This window comes from Staurois parvus, unplaced genomic scaffold, assembly GCF_062004578.1.
Source record: "Staurois parvus isolate SC_StPar_1 unplaced genomic scaffold, SC_StPar_1.0 ptg001417l, whole genome shotgun sequence".
NCBI lineage: Eukaryota > Metazoa > Chordata > Amphibia > Anura > Ranidae > Staurois > Staurois parvus.
The window spans coordinates 8,686-32,346 of record NW_028319213.1 but is presented as its reverse complement, the minus strand read 5'-3'; the positions used below and the strand labels follow the sequence as shown (position 1 = coordinate 32,346).

The 23,661-nt window shown below is 44.6% G+C and overlaps 1 protein-coding gene across 3 annotated transcripts in view; it reads right to left on the bottom strand.

The window, feature by feature from the left end:
• The window catches only part of LOC149436145 (transcription factor ETV6-like), a 33,973-nt gene extending 10,800 nt beyond the window's left edge, over nt 1-23,173 (bottom strand). The window contains exons 1-2 of one of the 3 annotated variants that reach the window (XM_089661952.1): nt 22,942-23,173; nt 21,486-21,621 (exon numbers count right to left, since the gene is read on the bottom strand). In XM_089661952.1, coding sequence (XP_089518078.1) covers nt 21,486-21,522 — 37 coding nt within the window. In that variant the 5' untranslated portion in view covers nt 21,523-21,621; nt 22,942-23,173. Of the gene's footprint in view, nt 1-21,485; nt 21,622-22,757; nt 22,883-22,941 lie in introns of those variants that run through there. The other 2 variants (XM_089661950.1, XM_089661951.1) reach the window with 2 other exon arrangements.
• Between the last annotated feature and the right edge of the window lie 488 nt (nt 23,174-23,661).

Below are 23,661 nucleotides of genomic sequence, written 5' to 3'. Positions count from 1 at the left end.
TGTTGTGACTTAGATGTTCAGAGCACATTTTATGCCCAATTCATGCAAAACTCCACGTAATCCCAAGGGGTTCACATACTTTTTCTTGCAACTGTATACTCACTGGCCACTTTATTAGATAAATCTGTTCAATTGCTTGGTAACACAAATTGCTAATCAGCCAATCACATGGCAGTAACTCTAGGCATCTAGACATGGTGAAGGCGACTTGCTGAAGTTCAAACAGAGCATCAGAATAAGGAAGAAAGGGGATTTAAGGGACTTTAAATATGGCATGGTTGTTGGTGCCAGACAGGCTGGTCTGAGCATTTCAAAAACTGCTGATTCATTGGGATTTTCACACACAACAATCTCTAGGGTTTACAGAGAATGGTCCGAAGAAGAGAATATCCAGTGAGCAGCAGTTCTGTAGATGAAAATGCCTTGTTGATGTCAGAGAAGAATGGACAGACTGGTTCAAGACACACTGCCGAGCACATGTTAAAGCTTGTAGGAGGAGTTTTCATTTTGCTCTAGGAGGATGCAGGACCCATGACCTCTGTCTGGAAAGCACTGATTAGACCTGTGCTGATCATATGCACTCTCCCAAGAAAAAAAAAAAAAAAAAAAATAAATAAATAAATAAAAAACACCTCTCTAGCAATATACACCAAGCCTATGCAGAGTGACTCCAAACTATAGGACTTATCAGGAGATAAGAAGGGGACACTGGAAGAAGGGGAGGATCAGAGAAGTCAGGATCAAAACAGCCTTTTTACACAATGCAGAGGATTAACCCCTAAGGTTTCACTGCATATAGAAACAATGGAGTACTGTCCATGGTACTTTTTTCATTTGCACCAACATACAATTTTCAGGACAAGCTTTCGAGGTATGTCCCCTTCTTCAAGGTCCAAGCAGTACTACCAAGGTACTGCTTGGACTTTGGAAAAAAAGGGGACATACCCCGAAAGCTTGTTCTGAAATTTGTATATTTGTGCAAAAAAAAAAAAGTGCATCACGGACAGTAATCAGTTGTTTGTCGCAAGTGCACTAATAAAGCTACAATCACCTCACTGCATTTACAGACTGATTTACAGTTGTGGGCTTAGTAACACATTAAAAAAAAGAATACGTTCACCTTTGGGAACATGTTACATGTTCTACCCTACAAACAGGTGGAACATGTAACATGTTCCCAATAGCCGCAGCCGCCCCCCTCCCTCTGACAGATAATATGGGGAGAAGTCTCCCGTACTTTGTCAGATATTAAAACAGCGTGGGCGGGCGGGGCTGCGCCAACACAGCCGCATCATTCATTCACGGACTTCTGTGAATGAATGAACTGCAAGTCCCAACAGCCTTAGTGGCCTTAGTGGCTGTGGGCCTGTAGTTTTAAATGAACAAGCACAGCGCTTTGCAGTGCTGTGGTAGTTCAATGAAGCTTCCTGCCAGGATATCCCATACAGCAAGCAGATATTCTGACAGGTCTGCAGGAGACCTGCATGGCATCAGCCATCTACTGATCGCTGATGCAATGCTTTCCAGGCATTTGGGCAAAAATAATAAATGCACCTTATTTTGCCTGCAAAAAAATGTGCATTTATTATTTTTGTCCATAAGGTGAACTTAATATATTCCATCGATTAGTGGTTTCAGTGAAAGTGATCAAGTGCCCATATATATTCCACTGATTAGTGACTTCAGTGAAAAGGGTTCAAAATCTTCCTTATAATGACTAGGAAATGAACTGCCGGATTAGTCCATCAGATCTGGATTTGGTCGACAAGGTCACTCAGAATACCACACCTTTGTTTACATTCCGTGGTGGGGACTGGGAGTCAATAGCAGCTGCATTCAGTTGGGAGTAGATTGTGTCGGCTTTTTATTTTGGAGAGTTGGTGGGTTTTGTTCATCATAACTAACACGGATAAGCGTCGCTGGACACCATGATCAACAATGGATTTACATTGTGGAACTTTAAAAAGGTATTGAATTTGTTAAGCAGTACAAACAGACATACATATAAACCTGGTAAAATGATCAGTGAACAACAAGACATACATCATTGTAGGGAACATGAAGGGTCAAAGAGTCGTTATGTTTGTTGGAGAGGTTCTATGCAATGGTGAAGGAACAACACGAGTAAGTGTAAGACAAGAATCAGTTATTGCTACAAATATGGCGCTTCGCTTAAAAAGAGAAATGGGGGGGCGCAGAAGGAAGGAAAGGTGAAAAGGGAGGCATGAACGAAGACAAGGTAATACAGATAAAAATAAAGTATCTAAGCACTACCAAGCCCCCAGATGTACACCCACGAGGTATCAATAACTTAAACCACAAAACCCTTGTGCCTCCACTGAGCCAGCCCAAATTTTGCTGGACAATTTCGGCTTGTGGATGTGAGCTTATACAGGGGTTGTTGAGCCCCGTTATTTCCCCCCTTCCAGCCAGAGACCGTAGGAAGGGACAGTAGTTTCCATCTCAGCAATATTTCCCTTCTAACATATTAGTAGGAAGGAAGGAAGGAAGTGTGTGGGAGTTTCTCATTAAAATCCATACCAGACCCTCATCTGGATAAGGGTCTGGTATAGGAAGGGAATTCCCAGGTCTTTCATAGCACTGGAATCAAAAACAGTTTTTAATAAAACTCACATTCTTTGAGTGCAGAAATAGCAGTAAACTTCATGCACATTTAAACATATTTCCATATGACAACACCAACTATCATTATTGTACATACTTTTTACACAATAGTTTGTTTAGTTAAGCACTGCAAATTATTAATTGATATTGTATACACCCTCTGTTAAAGTTTCCATTCTAGGTGCACAATCATTTTATTTAATCATATTTTAGTTCGATTTAAATCAAAAAATTGTCTGGATCTGACTTCAATTCCCTATGACCGACCAGGTATTTTATGTTTTTGTTTTTTTTTATTTAATCTACATTAGTTAAAGTGGTTCTAAAGGCTCAAGGCTTTTTTACCTTCATGCATTCAGGAAAAAAGCCTTCTGTGCGTAGCGGCCCCCCCACCCATACCTGAGCTCCTTCTGAACCAGCAATGTTCTCTACAGCCTCTGCTGTCTGGGGACTCTTCCTCCTCATTGTCTGAGACTGCAGCGGGAGCCCATTGGCTGCTTTCAATCACAGCCAGTGAGCCAATGAGGAGAGCGCGGGGGGGGGGGGGTGGTCAGTTCTATGTCTTATGGATGCATAGAGCAGCTGCTCAGGGACAAACACGTAGCGGTGCCCCCAGGGTGAGCAGCTTTCCCTGGGGGTACTGCTTGAGGGGGGGGGGGGGGGGAGGGGTTAGAGCCAGGAGTGCTGGCGGGGACCCAAAAAGAAAAGGACTGGGGCTACTCTGTGCAAAGCCACTGCACAGAGCAAGGTATAGGCATGTTATTTTGGAAAAAAAAACAAAAAAAAAGACAAATCAAATAAACAAAACAAATAGCATGGGCACAAGTTAGGAGATCCATAGCCATGATGGACCTGTATTCATGATAAGTGCAGTTTGCTCATTAATAGGTCAGTATTACACGAACAGATCTCTCTTTCGGCTCATGCAAGGTCACCATCTACCTCCTGGACAGAGATGTGGATTCAGAGAGGACAGTCATGTAAATCCTGGTGCCTGCGTAGTTCTTGGCTGTGCCCAAATGTCTGACACCGATTAGGTCCTGCTGCTGTGTGTCACCTTGTGACTTGCTATAAAAAAGGTATATTGCTGCAGTATGATCATCTGGGGAGAAGAGACTGAGGACATGCTTCCTCTTGCTTGCAACAAACTAATGACACCATCCAAACTTGTCACTGACAGGACCTCAAGGATAGCTTTTCAATCATAAAAGGTGGGAGTTATTCTATTAAAAAAAAATTATTAAACATTGTTGCTGTACATTGTGTGAAATGTAAGGAATTTATTCCTGTAGACATGTAAAATTAACTGGTCCACTTTAAAAATCTTGGCAGTTTTGTTTCTTGTGAAGTTGTAATTCTAATGGGAGCCAATACAGACAATTATTTTGAGCGCATGAATGAATGAAGCTCACCATTCACAGAACAGGGAACTCAAGACTCGGTCTGCTGGTTGACTGACTGCAACCAGATTTATCAGCCCTTGAACAATACAGAAACACCCAACAGCCAGACTGTGTAGAGTGTCCCTTTTGGGAAATTACATGACTGACTTTCTCAGGGGAAAAAAAAAAAAAGAAATTAAACAAGATTTCCCATTTAGTTCCCAGTACTTCAACACTATTGGGAAGGCTAATGAAATTCAAGATCGAAAAAATTTACATCATATCGTGAATTTAATTTTCCAAATATCTACAGACAGTACAATACATTGTGTGTTACACACCAAATCAACACAATTCAATATTGAGTGGATTAACACACAATGTGCATCAGGCTGGACTCCAGATCGGTCTGTAAAAATGATCAGTTTAAAGCAACTGTAGACAATTTTCAGTTAGCACTCCTAGTATAGAGTTACAACATTATTCAGTGATTATTTATAATGGTCTATACCAGGACTTGAAAAATTTGCTTTGAATCTAGGAGCTAGATTAAAAAAAAAAAAAAAAAAAAAGTTAGGAGCCAGGTCTTTTTTTAGCATAGGCACATGCACCCGGGGCAAGGCAACTTTTGGGCGACAAGCCTCACACAATGCGATTTCCCATGCAACAATCAGGCTGCGCCACGTTTATGGTGCTATTGAAAATAATGGCACCTGAACCTGCGTTTTGTAATCACAGCAATTCTGCTGCAATCCCAAAAACACCCAGGTGTTAATGGAGCAGCCCTGGTTCATGCATATGTGATTCTGGATGTGTTTTCAAACTCACAGATTTGCATGACAGGCTAAATATTTTGTGTTCCTATTGAGGTAGTTCACACAGATGTGATCCACACACATTTGTGTTTTGAGTGCCATTACGAAAAGGGTCCTGTGTGAGTTTGCAGAGGTACGTTTCAGACTCGCAAGTGATAGAGAAGAGTGGCATGCAGAGATAAGGGTTTACATAGGATTGCTATTGACAGGAGTTTTTGCACTGAAGTCAATGGGAGGCAGTGTGTGAACCCAGGTGCCAGTATGCAATTTCTAATCACCATGGCGACCTGCCACCTGGTCTATACAGACCTTTTACCCACATATTTGTGATATATAAGCCACATGCATATAGAGCATATCTTTGGCGAACAATGAAAGTACTGCTGTTGGTATGAATATCAATTGCCACTCCTGAAGTACATTATGCTATGGCTGCATCTAATATATGGGGATAGAGGGATTCTCTCATACGCAATTGACATCTGTAATTTTATATATCATTTATTATTACCATGTGGAGTTTTTTTGTAATTCCTGGTTTGTCCCATTCGCTCTCCTGGGATTACTGGCCACTTCCTGGATTTTGAGATAAAAGACTGACATTTTGTTTTCTCCCATAGGCTGACAAAGGTTGACTGAACTTGTATACAGCCCTGGTCAAAAGTTTTGAGAATGACACAAATATTAAATTTGCCTGCAAGGAAACATGTGCAGTCATTGCTTTGCACAAAAAGGGATTCACAGGCAAGGATATTACTGCTACGAAGACTGAACCTAAATCAACAATTTATTGGATCATCAAAAACTTCAAGGAGAGAGGTTCACTTGTTGTGAACAAGGCTTCAGGGTGCCCAAGAAAGTCCAGCAAGAGCCAGAACAGTCTCCTAAAGTTGATTCAGCTGTGGGATTGTGGCACCACCAGTGCAGAGCTCACCCAGAAATGGCAGCAGGAAGTGGATGGCCTGATGTCAAGAAGGGCAGGAAAGAAGCCACTTCTCTCCAGGAAAAACATCAGGGACAGACTGATATTCTGCAAAAGGTACAGCAAATGGACTGCTGAGGACTGGGGTAAAGTCATTTTCTCTGATGAGACCCCTTTCTGATTGTTTGGGGCATCCAAACAAAAACTACCATTAGTCCTCAGTCATGCCAACTGTAAAGCATCCTGAGACCATTCATGTGTGAGGTTGCTTTTCAGCCAAGGGAGTGAGCTCACTCACAATTTTGCCTAAGAATACAGCCATGAAGAATGGCACAAAAGCATTCTCCGAGAGAAACTTCTCCCAACCATCCAAGAACAGTTTGGTGATGAACAATTCCTTTTCCAGCATAATGGAGCATCTTGCCATAAGGCAAAAGTGATACCCAAGTGGCTTGGGGAACAAAACATCAAAATTTTGGGTTAATGGCCAACTCCCCAGACCTTAATCCCATTGAGAACTTGGTCAATCCTCAAGAGGCGGGTGAACAAAAGAAAAACCAAAAACCCACAAAATTCTGACAAATTCCAAGAATTGATTATGCAAGAATGGGCTACCATCAATCAGGATGTGGCCCCAAAGTTAATTGACAGCATGCCAGTAAGAATTGCAGGTCTTGAAAAAGAAGGATCAACACTATAAATATTGACTCTGCATACACAATGAAATTGTCAATAAAAGCCTTTGACACTTATGAAATGTTTGTAATTATACTTCAGTATACCATAGTAACATCTGACAAAAAGATCTAAAAATCACTGAAGCAGCAGACTTTGTGAAAAATAATATTTGTGTCATTCTCAAAACTTTTGGCCACGGCTGTATGCGAGTGAGGCAATTATGTATGTATTGTAATTATCTGTTTATATTATAGACAATGCTTATTACCTCCAGCAGCTGAAGAGGTTTACAAAACATGTCAAGCGCACCCCACATCTACAATGACTGTACCCAACCAATACTTGATATTGTATAAGGATATTGCTTGTGAGGTATTGAAGGGATTGATTGATTGTGTGTTTGTGTGTTTGTTCTTGGCAATACATTACAACACTATCAGCCTTTCAATGTGGTTTATGATGTAAAAATACGTTTATGCACTACAGCCATCTTTAAAACCCAAGTCCAGAACCTCATACCCCTTACGCAGCCCATCAGACAGAAACAAATTTGGGAGTTTTTAGACCAATACTGTCCAAAGTTGATGCCCACACAAAAAACAGGCTCCAATCCCCTAGAGGAATGTACCCTGGCACCGATCTAAATGAAGCCCAGAAAGAGCCCAGAGCCGGACAGCCTTATGGCTCAATACTATAAAATGTCTGCCAAGCCTTTTGGCCAAAAGATTTCTAGTGGCTTTCAATTCCCTAGCCAAGTTGCAGCACTCGTCACCCAGCCTCCTGGAGGCTTACTTGACTGATACCCAAAGAGGGGAAGGTCTCTAATTATAGGCTCATAGAGTTATTAAAAACATAGATATAAAAATATTTGCAAAACCTCTGGCAAACCTCCTAACCCCATTCCTTGACTCTTTGATTTCCCAGGGCTTTATCCCTGAAGAAGAAGCCAGAGAAAACACGGTTAAGGTCAGTAACCTCCACACGCAAACAAGGGATTTTTCAGTCTGTGAATGCTAAGAAGGCATTTGATAGGGTGATAGGATGGCTGCAGTCCTGCAAACTTTGGGCCTTGAGCATAATATGTGCAATTTCATACGGTCACTCTATATTACCCCCAGGTGAGAGCTAGGGTGAACAGCCACATATCAAATGCCTTCAGAATCATTGGAGGTACTAGACAGGGTTGTGATGATGCTAGAGCCCCTCCATACAAATCAGACTGTTAAGGGCATTTCAGTTGGGAATAGGGAGTACAAGCTTGCAGGTTTTGTGGACAATTATCTTTTTGCTCCTTTCTGAACCATCCACCACTCTGCCTAATCTTGCGTGGAGCATTTCCAACCTCCAAATTATTTATGGGAAATACTATGCCCTGAACTTCTCCCTTCCCTTGGACGCAATTTAACATTGCGGAGATACTTTCCCATTCTAATGGCAATCAGAGGCCATATCAATCTGTAGATCCAGCTTCTAGCCAATTTGCCCGAGCTAGTCACTTTCTCCCAGAACTACAGGAGTATGCAACAAGACCTAAAAACATGGAACAAACCTCACTTTTATTACTGAAATTTTTCTATAAAAACTACAGACTTCCCCAATATGGTTACCATCATCCTTCTCCACGGCTAATAAGGCGATGTATGTGAAAATATATCTGGAAGGGACAGCCCTTGACCTGGTATGGGGAAATAGGGGTCAGAAGCAGAAGATCTTCCATATGTCCCCATGGGCATTCAGTCTTCTCCTTACCTCCCCTGAACCCCCCTTCCCACCACCTCTTCCTTATTCCATGACACCCCCCCCCCTCTTTTTGTTTTTTTTCTGACCTGGTCTCTGCCCTTCATTCCTTAACCAGAAATAGATGGATCGAATTTCGGCCAGTTCAACAGGGACTGGCAGAGCTTCGATCCATCATTTGCAGGCTGATGGTTATAGCAGATCAGATTTTTAGTCTACGCTTATTGCCAGTGGCTATAGCCGCTAACAATCATTGTGTTCTCCCAGCAGGGAAGGCTTTCCGTGCACCCACTGGGAGAACACAAGAGCTCAGCGGGAGGGATTCCCACATCAACACTGACCTTGTTGATGGGCAACTTAATGCCTTACTATTCTACTCCCTTCCGGGTCAGGCTCTAGGTATCAAAAGACATCTATAAGGCCTAGCCTACCCATTAGATGAGCGCACAGAACCTTTAACGGTTCAGTACATCTTTCTTTCTGGCTGTTTCGGTTCCTAGGTTTGGATGTGATATACTTAGCTTTTCTGGACAGTATACATGAGAGCCGCACAGTTAGGAGGGTTGGGAGCTAGGTGCCCATGGTCAACCAATATCATGTAGTACCTTTATTATTACTTGGGCTACTTCCTCCTTTGAGGGGTATTTTTCTGACTGAATAAAGCTTCTTACTGCGGACCCTTGCATAGTTGGTGATATAGGTTTTGGTTCATTTTGTTTTTTTATGACAGCATTGTATATCTGTTGAACTCTGTCGGACTTCTCATAAGAACGTTTTCTGGTTGATTGTACCTTATAATTGTGAAGTTCCAATAAAGCTTTTGTAGACAGAAAAAAACATGTTTAAGAGCTAAGGAATAAGAACATTTAATTTGAATCGTTATGGGTTTTAAGTATAGTTTGTGCCCTGAAGTCCCATATACCTATCATAATCTCTTTTGGTTCAAGCTTACAATACAGGGATGTTGGCACTCCTTATCAACGGTACCTCTTATTTATAATACTATAGGGACAAAAGCGTTGTCCCCCCTGTCATGGCAGGGACACCAAGGATTATATTGAATGAACGCTGCAATAAAAGCAAAAACCTGTATGTGATTTTTTTTAGTGAATGGACTTTCATCTGCTTCAAGGTGACGTGTTTCACACTCCAGCACTACGGAGGTTAAGGGGAGGGGACAGATGTGTCTGGCAGTGAATGGCGCTCGCTCGTCACCTCCATTAGGAAGAACAGGTCCTGTCCAAAACATTTGCGGCAGGAAACCTCATCAACCCACGCAGGAAATTCCTTCCACTTCACATCCTCAAATAGGAAATTTCCCCTCGTGCAGAAAGTTTAGGGAGGGGGGTGTAATGCGGTGCACCCACGCTTCACTCCGCCAAACAGACTATTAACCCTTTATAAGCAGATACTCACAAGTAGATCCGTTCATTTGGATGTACTCTGCAAGCTCTAGTTTTATAACTTTTTTTGTATGTAAGCTGCCTGCAGAACAATCCCGATAGTTTCAGAAGACCAGACTTTCTGTGGCGCTCGTTTCAGCAGTACATATATTAAGATTGTAATTAGAGATGAGCGAATCGAAGTATCCGAAGTGGAATTCGAGTCGAATATCGGAAAAATTTCGATTCGTGCCGAATCCGAAAAATAGCCTAATTCGGAAGCGCGAATCGAAATTTTTCAGAAAATGGCGGCTGACATGTGCGGCGACGGAGCGGGGATGTCTGGGAAGGCGCGCAGACAAGGCGCGCTGACCCATAATGCATTCCTCAACTACATGTGATCGCATCAGCCAATCAGCAGCCAGCCAGCCAGCACTGTGTAATGGTCGAGCTATAAATAGCGGCCATTTTGGAATTCTTCATTTGCCTGCAGTCATTGAACAGAGGCAGACCGCTCTGTACTAGGGACAGGGACAGAGTTAGGGCCACAGAAACGATAATTGGGGACAGAGAAAAGTTACTTAGGGACAGAGAACCATTACTCAGGGACACAGACTTGTTAATGAGGGCCACAGAATCGTTATTTAGGGACAAAGAAACGCTAGTTAGGGCCACAGAATTCATACTCAGGGACAGACAGAATTGTTACTCAGTGCCAGAGAATTGTTACTTAGGGCCACAGAAACGTTATTAGGGCCACAGAATTTTTACTCAGGGACAGACAGAATTGTTACTGAGTGCCAGAGAATTGTTACTCAGGGACAGACAGAATTGTTACTGAGTGCCAGAGAATTGTTACTTAGGGCCACAGAAACTTTAATTAGGGCCACAGAATTTTTACTCAGGGACAGACAGAATTGTTACTGAGTGCCAGAGAATTGTTACTCAGGGACAGACAGAATTGTTACGGAGTGCCAGAGAATTGTTACTCAGGGCCAGACAGAATTGTTACTGAGTGCCAGAGAATTGTTACTTAGGGCCACAGAAACTTTACTTAGGGCCACAGAATTGTTACTCGCACAGACACAGAATTGTTACTCGCACAGACACAGAACTGTTACTGAGGGCCACAGAACTGTTACTCGCACAGACACAGAATTGTGACTCAGGGCCACAGAACTGTTACTTAGGGACAAAGAAACGCTAGTTAGGGCCACAGAATTCATACTCAGGGACAGACAGAATTGTTACGGAGTGCCAGAGAATTGTTACTCAGGGCCACAGAAACTTTAATTAGGGCCACAGAATTTTTACTCAGGGACAGACAGAATTGTTACTGAGTGCCAGAGAATTGTTACTCAGGGACACATAATCGTTGAATTAAAGAGTATGTCAGACAACATGCAGAGGAGTGGCAGAGGAGGCAATTTTTTAGGAGCGAGCAGACGTGGCAGCAGAGGAAGGGGTCGAGGCAGCACTATTCGCAGCCAGAGGCCAGTGCTCCCGGTGTCATCCAGCGGTCGTGTCTCCACCGACAACCCTGCCGTCATTGATTGGTTGGCTCGGTCGTCTTCCTCTTCCCAGGTCACCTCTGACACCTACAGCCAACGGTCGGTGGGTACGTCAGACACAACCGTTAGTTGGCATGGCCCGGGAGCAAGCCCACTGAAATCACATGTCCTCTACCTGCCCCTGTCCTTTGCTGTTCCCTCACCAAGCGAAGTATCGCATGCTGTGGGCTCAGCCCCACTGTACAGTGAGGAAGAGCTAACAGAGGGCGGTCAGGAACGGGGGGGGAGACATCGGCCTTTTCAGCAGCCAGGCGAAGAAGTACTGGCGAGGAGAGTGACATAGGGTGCTGGCAGATTACGGGCCCCCTATAGCTGCTGCCAGGCCCCTAATCTGCCATAGGCCCCTATATACCGCCTCCTCATGCTACTGCCAGGTCCAGAGTCTCTCATGGGTCCCTGTACGGCCTCCCATTGCTGCTGTCTCCATCGCCACACTCTGCCATGTGCCACTTTCAGGTCTCCTCACACACTGCTGGTGTGTTGAATTTTTTGACATAGGGTGCTGGCAGATTACGGACCTCCCATAGCTGCTGCCAGGCCCCTAATCTGCCATGGGCCCCTATATACCGCCTCCTCATGCTGCTGCCAAGTCCAGAGTCTCTCATGGGTCCCTATACGGCCTCCCATTGCTGCTGTCTCCATCGCCACACTCTGCCATGTGCCACTTTCAGGTCTCCTCACACACTGCTGGTGTGTTGAATTTTTTGACATAGGGTGCTGCCAGATTACGGGCCCCCTATAGCTGCTGCCAGGCCCCTAATCTGCCATGGGCCCCTATATACCGCCTCCTCATGCTGCTGCCAGTTCCAGAGTCTCTCATGGGTCCCTGTACGGCCTCCCATTGCTGCTGTCTCCATCGCCACACTCTGCCATGTGCCACTTTCAGGTCTCCTCACACACTGCTGGTGTGTAGAATTTTTTGACATAGGGTGCTGGCAGATTACGGGCCCCCTATAGCTGCTGCCAGGCCCCTAATCTGCCATAGGCCCCTATATACCACCTCCTCATGCTGCTGCCAGTTCCAGAGTCTCTCATGGGTCCCTGTACGGCCTCCCATTGCTGCTGTCTCCATCGCCACACTCTGCCATGTGCCACTTTCAGGTCTCCTCACACCCTGCTGGTGTGTTGAATTTTTTGACATAGGGTGCTGGCAGATTACGGGCCTCCCATTGCTGCTGCCAGGCACGTAATCTGCCATGGGCCCCCGTACCGACTCCTCATGCTGTGACGTTGCAACAAGGTGGAATTCAACCCTACATATGTTAGACCGCCTTTACGAACAGCGAAAGGCCATCACAGATTTCCTGATGTTAAAAGCGGATAAAGGTACTCCCTGTGTAACTTAGATGTCAGCCATTGGCAGCTCATGCGTGACACCTGCCGCTTGCTCAGGCCCTTTGAGGAGGCCACGCTATTCGTGAGTCGGCAGGACTATGGGATGAACGACGTCATTCCTCTGTTGCACGTCCTGGAACAAATGCTGTTAACAATGGCTGGTCAGGGTGCGGTAGACGTGGCGCACAGATCTCAACGCCACATGACCCCTGTGGGGGCAGGACAGGAAGAAGAGGAGGAGGTAGAGGAGGACATTGGTGCTCAGGAATTATTGAGTGAAATGGGTGGTTTTTCCACTCAGCGGACAGGAGTGGAGGAGCAGGAGCATCTGGTAGAGGAGGAGGAGGAGGAGACAGAGGACCCAGACGCACCGTGGCAGTATGCTGTGGAGATGGAGGCAGGGAGTCCCTCGCATTCCTTGGCACAAATGGCCCATAGCATGCTCGCTTGCTTGCGTAGCGACAGCCGAATAATAACCATCAGACAGAGGGATGACTTTTGGCTGTCCACCTTGTTGGACCCTCGCTACCGGTCCAAAATGGTGGCCTTTTTCACACCTGCTGAGAGGGAGGCCAAAATTACGTACTATAAAAACCACCTATGTAGTCAGTTGGTCTCTGCCTTTGTGCGCCAACGTCCATCCTCAGACACTGTGGGCCCTGTGCGCTCGCGTTCCGCTGGCATGGCAGCAGGGGAGGGGTGGGGTGGTAGGAGCAGTGGCAGCTCCACCAGCAGCGGCTGCCTCAGTCTGCAGTCGATGATGAGTAGCTTTCTTCACCAGCGCAGTGAGGAAACTACTAACCAGCCGCAGCAGCAGCAGCAGCAGCATCAGGTGGACCTGGAGCAGGAGCTCAAACAACAGGCTTGGGCCTACTTGGACAGCACCCTGCCAACCGAGGTAGACAATCCCCTTGACTACTGGGCAACGAAACTTGACCTTTGGCCCCAACTAGCTGAATTTGCCCTTGAAAGGCTGTCATGCCCGGCCAGTAGCGTGGCATCGGAGCGCGTGTTTAGTGCGGCAGGAGGTATTGCAACTCCGGAGGACACGACTGTCCACCCAAAGTGTGGAGAGACTCACGTTTGTGAAAATGAATCAGGCGTGGATTAGTCTGGATTTCAAACCACCAGTTCCTGACACAACTGACTAAATCCGCCATGAATCATGCCCCAAACATGTGCCACTTTCAGGTCTCCTCACACACTGCTTGTGTTTTCAATTTTTTGACATAGGGTGCTGGCAGATTACGGGCCTCCCATAGCTGCTGCCAGGCCCCTAATCTGCCATGGGCCCCTATATACCGCCTCCTCATGCTGCTGCCAGGTCCAGAGTCTCTCATGCCATGTGCCACTTTCAGGTCTCCTCACACACTGCTGGTGTGTTCAATTTTTTGTCATAGGGTGCTGGCAGATTACGGGCCTCCTATAGCTGCTACCAGGCCCCTAATCTGCCATGGGCCCCTATACCGCCTCCTCATGCTGCTGCCAGGTCCACAGTCTCTCATGGGTCCCTGTACGGCCTCCCATTGCTGCTGTCTCCATCGCCACACTCTGCCATGTGCCACTTTCAGGTCTCCTCACACACTGCTGGTGTGTTCCATTTTTTGTCATAGGGTGCTGGCAGATTACGGGCCTCCCATTGCTGCTGCCAGGCCTGTAATCTGCCATGGGCCCCCGTACCGCCTGGTCACGCTGCTGCTGGGTCCACAGTGTGACATGGGTCCCTGTACCGCCTCCCATTGCTCCCACTCTGCCATGTGCCACTTTCAGGTCTCCTCACACTCCTGCTGGTTTCCATTTTGTCATAGGTTGCTGGCAGATTACAGGCCTCCCATAGGTGCTGCCAGGCCCCAAATCTGCCATGGGCCCCCGTACCGCCTCGTCACGCTGCTGCTGGGTCCACAGTGTGACATGGGTCCTTGTACCGCCTCCCATTGCTCCCACTCTGCCATGTGCCACTTTCAGGTCTCCTCACACTCCTGCTGGTTTCCATTTTGTCATAGGTTGCTGTATGGCCTCCCATTGCTGCTGCCTCCACCGCCACACTGTGGCTCCAAACACTGGTTTTGGCCCCGTGACTGGCCAAATGAGTGAAGTGTGCGGTGATTCTAAGATCGACGGCACTCATCTGCATGTCATACTGAGTGACAGTATTATTTCTCTTCCCCAGCAGACTCCAAGGGCATTTAAATTAAAGGTACAGTGTTCTGCACTAATATTAAGTCTCTCTGAAGCCTAGAAACACCCTTTAAGTTAAATTCACAGCGAATTTATTCGACTCGAATATTGTCCACGAATTCGCCGAATCAGTCGAATCGAATTTTTCATTTCTTCGCTCATCTCTAATTGTAATGACACTTGTAACGAGAAGATTAGCATGGCCCCTGCACAAGGGAGAAAAAAAAAAAAAAGCCTGTTGGGGTTTCCATACTATCTGGTACATGTGGGAAATTTAAAATAATTAGTAGCTGTATTTCTACACTCCTCAGCATGTCACAGCTGCCAGAGGTGGGGCTGGGCAAAAATAATCCACACTTCCCTCCAAACGAGCAATAGTGTTAAAGCAAGGTAGAAAAATAGTCAAGGTCTAGGAGGGTGAAAGACTGAATCTCAGACACAGATATCAAAAAAAGGAAAGAAAAAGTGATCAGTTTTAGCCCTTCCATACTCTAATAAAAAAAAAAACCAAATATAGTATTTTCACACACTTTGATTATTTTGTTGATTTGGGGGACAGAGAAGGCCAGATTTACGATGATTCAATTTCTGCTTCAAATTATTGAACAAAACATGGGTTTCATTACATGTCTTATTTTAGACTTGGTAACATCATCACTGGGTTTCTATGCTCCTCTATGCAATGCAGGCAGATCATGACTGGTGGGAAGTGTTGACAGAGTGATGTACGCAACGTTCTGAAAATATACACTGCTCAAAAAAATTAAAAGGAACACTTTGAAAACACATCAGATCTCAATGGGTGAAAAAAAAAAAAATCATGCTGGATATCTATACTGATATGGACTGGACAATGTTAATGCAAGGATGCCCCATCGTTTGATTTTCGGGGCGTCTTTAATGGAAATGAAAATTAACCTACAGAGGACTGAATTCAAAGTCAGCAAATTTGACTAGCCTGCTACATCATTTTTTCAAATTTCATTGCAGCAACTCAAAATGGTCCTCCGTAGTTTGTATGGCCCCCACGTGCTTGTATGCATGCCTGACAACATCGGGGCATGCTCCTAATGAGATGACAGATGGTGTCCTGGGGTATTACCTCCCATATCTGGACCAGGGCATCACTGAGCTCCTGAACAGTCTGAGGTGCAACCTGGCGGCATCAGATGGACCGAAACATGATACCTCAGAGGTGTTCTATTGGATTTAGGTCAGACGAGCATGGGGGCCATTGAATGGTATCAATTCCTTCATCTTCAAGGAACTGCCTTCATACTCTCGCCACATGAGGATGGACATTGTCGTGCACCAGGAGGAACCCAGGACCCACTGCACCAGTGTAGGTTCTGACAATTGGTCCAAGGATTTCATCCCAATACCTAATGGCAGTCAGGGTGCCATAGTCTAGCCTGTAGAGGTCTGTGCATCCCTTCATGGATATGCCTCCCCAGACCATCACTGACCCACCACCAACACAGTCATGCTGAATGATGCTACAGGCAGCATAACGTTCTCCATGTCTTCTCCAGATCCTTTCACGTCTGTCACATGTGCTCTGGTGAACCTGCTCTCTGCTCGAAAAAGCAGTTTAAAAAAAAAAAAAAAAAAAAAAAGAGAGAAGGTGGAAAGAAAAAAAAAAAAAAAAAGTTCTAAAATTATTTTGGTCTCATTTTTTTACATCACAGAAAGCTGACATTTTAAACAGGGGTGTGTAGACTTTTTATATTCACTCTATGCACACTAATAAATATAATAACATATGTAGAGAGCTTCATGGAATGGGATTCCATGACCGAGCAGCTGCATCCAAGCCTTTCATCAAGTGCAATGCAAAGCGTCGGATGCCGTGGTGTAAAGCACACCATCACTGGTCTGTAGAGCAGTGGAGAAGTTTTCTCTGGAGTGACGAGAATGGTACTTGCCTGACTTCATTGTGCCAAGTGTAAAGTTTGGTGAACGGGGGGTTATTTTTCCATGGGTTGGGCTTGGCCCCTTAGTTCCACTGAAGGAACTCTTAAGGCGTCAGCATACCAAGACATTTTGGACAATTTCATGCTCCCAACTTTGTGGGAAAAGTTTGGGGATGGCCCCTTCCTGTTCCAACATGACTGCAGTCCAGTGCACAAAGCAAGGTCCATAAAGACATGGATGAGCGAGTTTGAGGTGGAGGAACTTGACGGGCCTGCACAGAGTCCTGGTCTCAAGCCGTTATAACACCTTAGAGATGAATTAGAGTGGAGACTGCGTGCCAGGCCTTCTTGTCAAACATCAGTGCCTGACCTCAAAAATGCGCTCCTGAAAGAATGGTCAAACATTCACACTCCTAAACCTTGGACAGCCTTCCCAGAACAGTTTAAGCTGTTATAGCTGCAAAGGGTGGGCCAACTCAATACTGAACCCTACAGACTAAGACTGGGATGCCATTAAAGTTCATGTGGGTGTAAAGGCAGGCGCCCCAATACTTTTGCCAATATCGTGTGTATATAACACAAGGCAGGTACCAGGAGCAGACACATACTTTATGAGGGTGTTAGATATTGTGGAGTGTATGTTAGCTGTAAAATGAACATGGGGGGGGAGGCGAAAAATTTAAAAGTATTATTTAAATGTTAATATTGTTTACCAAAAAAAAGAAAGCAATGAGCAATGGAACCCTAGGATTATAAAATAAGGGAGCAATGGAACCCTGGTATGAAAGGAAAAAGAGAAGAAAAACAAAGCACGGTGCTGTTCAGCGATCCCTTGATGGGATCAGGATGCCAGTACAGTTCTTGAGCCTGTGCTCTACAGTGTGGAAGGCTATTAAACGTGTAGCTAGTCACTTAAGTAAGCGCTTCTGTAAGATATACAAGATATGTAAGATACAACAGTGGCACACACCGAAATCTCACTTAGTCGTGTGAATTCCTTGCCACTACAAATCAACTAAAATGGCCATTTGTTTACCAACTATGCTAGCAATTAACAGTTCTTTTGTAAGCTAACAATTAATTCACCAAGTTGTTGGCGATTTGTCGTTGCTATAGCATAAGGTTGGCGTGCTATGCTACAATTCGCTCGGTTTCAGCAATTTGTAGCTGAATAATGTCCAGACACTAGTAGAATTTCATTACAAAATGTTTTTTCGAGAACGATTATTTGATTTTCTATTCATTTTGCTCAAACAGTGCATGTGATGTTCATTCGGGTACATCTATTTACTCCAAAATCAAATGCTAAACGCAAACAAAATTGACATACTTTCGAATGACATTCATCAAGTCCGAGAATGTACTAAGTTTTGTACAATGAATGTACAAAATATTTTTGAAATACTAGTGCATGGCCAGCTTTAGCCATAGACATCATTGAAGAGAAGTGAAACACTGGCCAAACTCAATCATTAAACAACAAATTAATGTAGGATTAGCAAGTTGGCGATTTCATAGAAAATAACTAGGAATTCCTATGGGAGAAAAAGAAGTAAAGAGGGTCTCTGCAAATAAATTAACTATGACACAGCCCTAATAAACAAATGGCATTTTAACAGATGCTCCCCACCCCCCAACTGTCCTGCTAGGTTAGATAGTTAAGTAGTAAGAGGAAAAAAAAAAAAAAAAAAAGTTTCCCATTAATTGTGCAACTCCCCTGACTATAGAATTCCCCTTTCTCTGCAAGCTCAGCTGCGAGACGTTCCGGATACAACGGCTGGATGTTTTGCAGATGACAATGCAGACAAGTAGCGTGGGTTTTCAGCACAGGGTTACTACATTTGACTGGGAGCACATACTAGCTGAGACTTGTTCCCCACAGTATACACAGAGCATGGGCTTACAGCAACAAAAATGTCAGAAGTAGTATCAGCCTCAAAAATAGTATTCATTTTGTTTTAAGGAAACCAGTCTTGAGCTAGGCATTGAGGCTTCTACTGCTAGTGTCCCTCAGTCCAAGATGCCAGGCAGACCAGTTGTTTTAAGAGGACCGGTCAGCAACGTTACAATATTCTGAATTCCTGAACCATCACAATATACAACAGGATCATTTTTCAAATAAGCAGCACTTATTAGATATCCACCATTTAGCTTCAATCAGTGACTATACCTAGGCTGAAATGTCATTGCCTACTGCAGGCAGAAGGAAGCAATTCCTTAGTCTCCTCTCCCCCAGTGATCATACTGCACCATTGTAACAATTCACAAGGAACAAGGCAAGAGGTTGCAGCAGGGTCTGATTTGCGTCAGATATTTGTTAACACAGCCAAGAACTGCACAGGCACCAGCATTAAGGCTAGCTAGCTACACAGCTCACATTTTGGCCAATTCCTGCTAAATCTGTTGAAATTTGAGCAGTGGGTGACCCTGTTGGCACGACCTGGCTCAACCAATTTCAAGAAAAAGGTATTGAAGGAGCCTGATGGAAAATGCTCACTGAACAGAAACTGCATCCAAATCAGATGTAGGCACTCTACAGGTACTCAAACATCTGTTGGTGCTACAGCTGATTACAACAGCTGGTAGTACCAATTCCTCCATCCACTCTTTTTAGCATGAATTGAGAAATAGGGTGGCTTCTCCTTTCTGGCTGAACAAGTGAAATCTACAATGATATGGCCAGCTTTACGGCGACTATCATCTCTGATCCCGCATCTCAGGCCAGAATGTAGATGGTGACCCTGGTTGATGTCTGAGCAAAGATGACTCCAGCCCCCTGGAGAGAAAAGCAGATGAAAGCATTGTCAAGGGGTGTATTGTGATCTCTGTGAGAGGGAATACCTAGAAGTGTTACAATAACACACTGGGCATATTTCATGTTAGGATGTGCATTAACATAGGCTGTGTTAAGGCGGCTCATTCATTGTGGCTGTGTTACAACCCATTGGAGTGAAAGGGCCCCGAGTCACTAACCTAGAAAAAAAAAGTGTGGCTCAAAACAGCACTCTTTTTTTCTAATAGATTTAATGGCCTGTTTATATTATATTAACCCCTTGGTGCCGAGCGGAAGCAGATATGGGACCCCACTGGACTTGGCTTTTATATCATGGCACGCTCCCAGCACAAAGACCAGGGTCTCACCAAGAGCCCCAGTACTGACGATTGGGACCTGGAACTCCAGATTCCAGGTCACATGATTTGCACTGATTGATTATCACAGCGATCAGTCACTGTGAAGCCCTCAGCCGTGTTTTCTTCTGAGTGGAGGAAGAATATACATTGTTTTTTCTTCCCTCTGCAAAGAGCTACAAACAAAACAAAACAAAACAAAACGAAGAAGGAGTGGTTTTCTTTTTACTATTTTCTTTTAATTAAAATAAATTATATACACACACACACACACACACACACACACACACACACACACTAATATATATATATACACACACACACACACACACACACACACACACACACGGTTTTACTAACACATGTCAAAGTTGCAAAATTGTGCTTAGGCATTAACAGTTGATTTACCCTTAGGCGCAAAAGGGGTTAAGATATGCTCTTACTAGCATTGAAAGGTAGCATCCATCATGAAAAGCAGTTTTATTTTATAAAGTGGTCTAGATTATATGGGCATAGTGAAATAGGGCAACATTGACAGAGACTTGTGTCTGTTATACCAAACCCCTTGGAAAAGAGTGACCCATCATTACAAGACATCACAAGAGACTTTTAAGGACCGCTGACATTTTCAGAGATTTTTTAGCCCTGGTTCACATCAGTGCGACTTGTCATGCAACGCGACAGTTCAAACATCACGACAAGTTGCACCCTATTAGTGGCAATGGAACAGTTTGAATTGCTGCAACTCAAGTTGCAGCAACTCTGAAAAAGGTTCTTGCACTATTTCATTGCGACTTGCATTGACATCTGTTAAAATGAACTTGCATAGATGTAAGCAAGCCACACATGAAAATCGCACCGATAGGTCGGCTTTAAAAGTTGTGCATCTTCAAAGTTACCCAGGTGTGAACCAGGACTAAAAGACTGTCCAAAGGATTAAGCAAACAAATCTATGGCCATGCTAGAGATTACCCTGAAGTTAGGCTGGCCATATACTAGCGGCGGCTCTCAGAATATCCGAACAATGGCTGCATCGGACTTGATGTAGCCACCGGTCAACTGACAATTTTCTACCCAAACTCCTTTGATTTTTAAATATATGTGCACACCCCTTCAAAATGATTGAGTTCAAGTGTTTCCAATAATAGAGAAAAAAAAAAAAAAAAAAACACACAACATCCTCACTGCTCAGGTCTGTTGTGGTGCAGTTAATGTATGTCAAGTGTGTGCTAATGTGGCTTGCATTAAGGCAGCCCAGTCATTTGAATATGCTGCCTAATGCACCACAGTGGACCTCAAATCGTACTTGACTTTGTTTTTCTTATGCAATGCACAGTGCAGTGTGGAGGTGTGTTGGGGTGTCTCACCAAGTGAATGGCACCGCAGTATACCAAGGCATGGTAAATACCCCTTATGGTAATGTGTTACCACAACACAAATATCCCCAGTTGGACACTGCCTGCAAAATCATACCTTTATAAAAAGGTGATAGGGGAGTTTTAACCCTTTATCTAAAAGTCATTTAAAATAAAAACACAAAGTTGTTCCTTCTCCTGCTCCTCCCTGTATGAACACACTTTACTTTTTGACATTTCTTTAGATCACATAAAAAACATAGTAGGTGTATTTTGCATAGTCACACAATGCTTCATTGCTCCAGACTAAGGAATATATGATGAGATGAAATAAGACCAGCTCACTGCGCCCTGGAATTTTAGCATCCTAGGTCCCACCTTGAATTGCCTTCTCACCAATCATGGCTTATTCATGACTTGACCTCAGACTGGCTGGGTAAAAGTTGAAGACAACAATACTCACGCAGGTGCGCTGGCAGCCTGACGGGCTCCTCTTCCATTTTGTAAGCTTGTGGCCCCGAGACATGGAGAAAGGAGGGGGATTGCGTGGCACAGTTTGGCCCCGGGCTCTCCGGGGGCGAGTAGGAAATCTGCTCCTGCTGTAACATGCAAGAAAGAAGAGAAGGAACGTGAGAAGATCTAAACAGTTGTTCCATGAAAACTCGTATTAGAAGGCAACACAAAACATTTATTTTGGAGTATTTAACAACAAACTTTGTGTTTTAGGTTTGGCTAGAGTAAGGAATGGTTATTTCTGCTACTAGAATCATGCTGGGAGATTTCTTGTCCTGGGGATGTAATAGGAAGTGAGAAGAATTCTCTTCATTATATAACTATAGCTTGAATAGGTTTTGGTAAATACCTGAAAAAAAATAAAATAAATATGTGTCTGTGTCCAAATATATATGGACCCAACTGTACACACACACACACACAAAGTCTATATAGGCAGCATTTTTTTGTGTCATGTGTGCATGAGGCCCTAAGGTGATAATCTTCTGTCCTCCTGTTTTGTCACCCGGTCACGTGCCCCTTGCGGAGACTGCAAACAGCCGTACTGACACACATTGCTCAGGCATGGTCAGTTGTCACTATCCGGAAGCTGGTCCCCAGCACTGATCTGCAGGAGTTGCTGTACCGAGTGCTTGTAGACAGAACAGCAGCATTGAGATGAGGAAAAAGGAAAAAAAAAAAAAAAAAAAAAAAACACCCAACCAAAACACAGCAAATTAAATAAAAAGGTTTTGACCGCAACCAAAAGTGCCGCACCTTGGCGCCGCCAGTTCTCACCAGCTCAGCAATCATGAGATACATTTTTCAGAGTTAATGACTATGTTCTGCAAAAAGCATGAGTCAAAAAAAAAAAAAAAAAAAAACTGGACTAACTTCATTTTTGTCCCTGCAGTCTGGGAACAATAATTCCTTTGATTGGTAGGGCTAAATAACAAATTAGGGGATCACTTATAATTGGGGGCGATGTACTACATAAAAGTGCCAGTTCTTCAGGATTTCATTTAGAACCTGCTCCCGGCATCCCAGCAGCTGTTGCCAGTGCGTTTCTTTATATAGCGTCCTGTCTGCCTGTCACCGTGCCCCTCCTTTCACCGGTTTAACGCTTCCTGGGCTGTCCCCATCCAACTAATCCTTGAGAAATTCAAATACAAAAAGGAAGAAAAAAACCACACACTTGATAAAGTCCAAATAACTTGGTAATAAGTTTGCGGTTAACCCTTACATTCCCAGACTGCCCTTCACGCCGGTCCTCAGTCACCTGTCCACCGGCTTACCCCTTTCCTCCATCCTTCCACGAGCCTCTGCATGTCCTGCTATCAGTCCCTCGCTTCTGGTTTTTCCTCTCTCCTTCCTGTCACCCTGAACGCTGCTCGCTTCCTGGTGACCCTCCCACCTCTCAGGCTCACCCTGCATGAGGTCTGTGTACTTCCCTCTGGAAACCGTCTCTTCTCTGTGTGCAGTCTTTCCTTCCTCCTACGTCTCTCTCCTCTTGCAACAGGAGCGTCTTAACCCCATCAACGCCACTGCACTTCCTTCGCCAATCCGAGGCAGCCGCTGCTCCCGGGCATGGAGGGGTTAATGCGTTTCCATACATCTGGGAGAGTCTGTGCATCTTTCAGGGCTTTGGATCCGGCCCAGAGGAGAGCGGAAGTGGAGAAACCAACCAAACTGGTCGGACGGATTGTGAATCGACGTGGAAAAGCCCAGTAGCCTCTGGAGAGTGACAGCAAACAAGCTTCACGCAGGCACCTGTGATCTCAGGTAGACGGAAGCTGACACGGGAAAACTGAACAAAGCATACAGCCAGGCATTCAAGGCAGATCGTGCGCAAAAGGACTCGAAAATGCTACGCACCATCCCTAGGATCTTGAAAATCAGGAGTTAACCCTAACTGGATACTTTGCTTTCTCTGTGCCTTGTAGATCATAAACAACTGCCGTGTTTTTAAAGAAAATCCTTGTTTCCCCTTAGCGCCCCCCCATCCTCTCATCTCAGTGCTGCTGAGCCTCTGCAGTCTCTTTACAGCCACTTCCTGTCTACACGCAATCCAGCATGACATATCTCAGAGCACCTTGACCATACAACAGTAGACCAGGTCTGCATGCAGTTTCGGTCAGAAGCCTGTG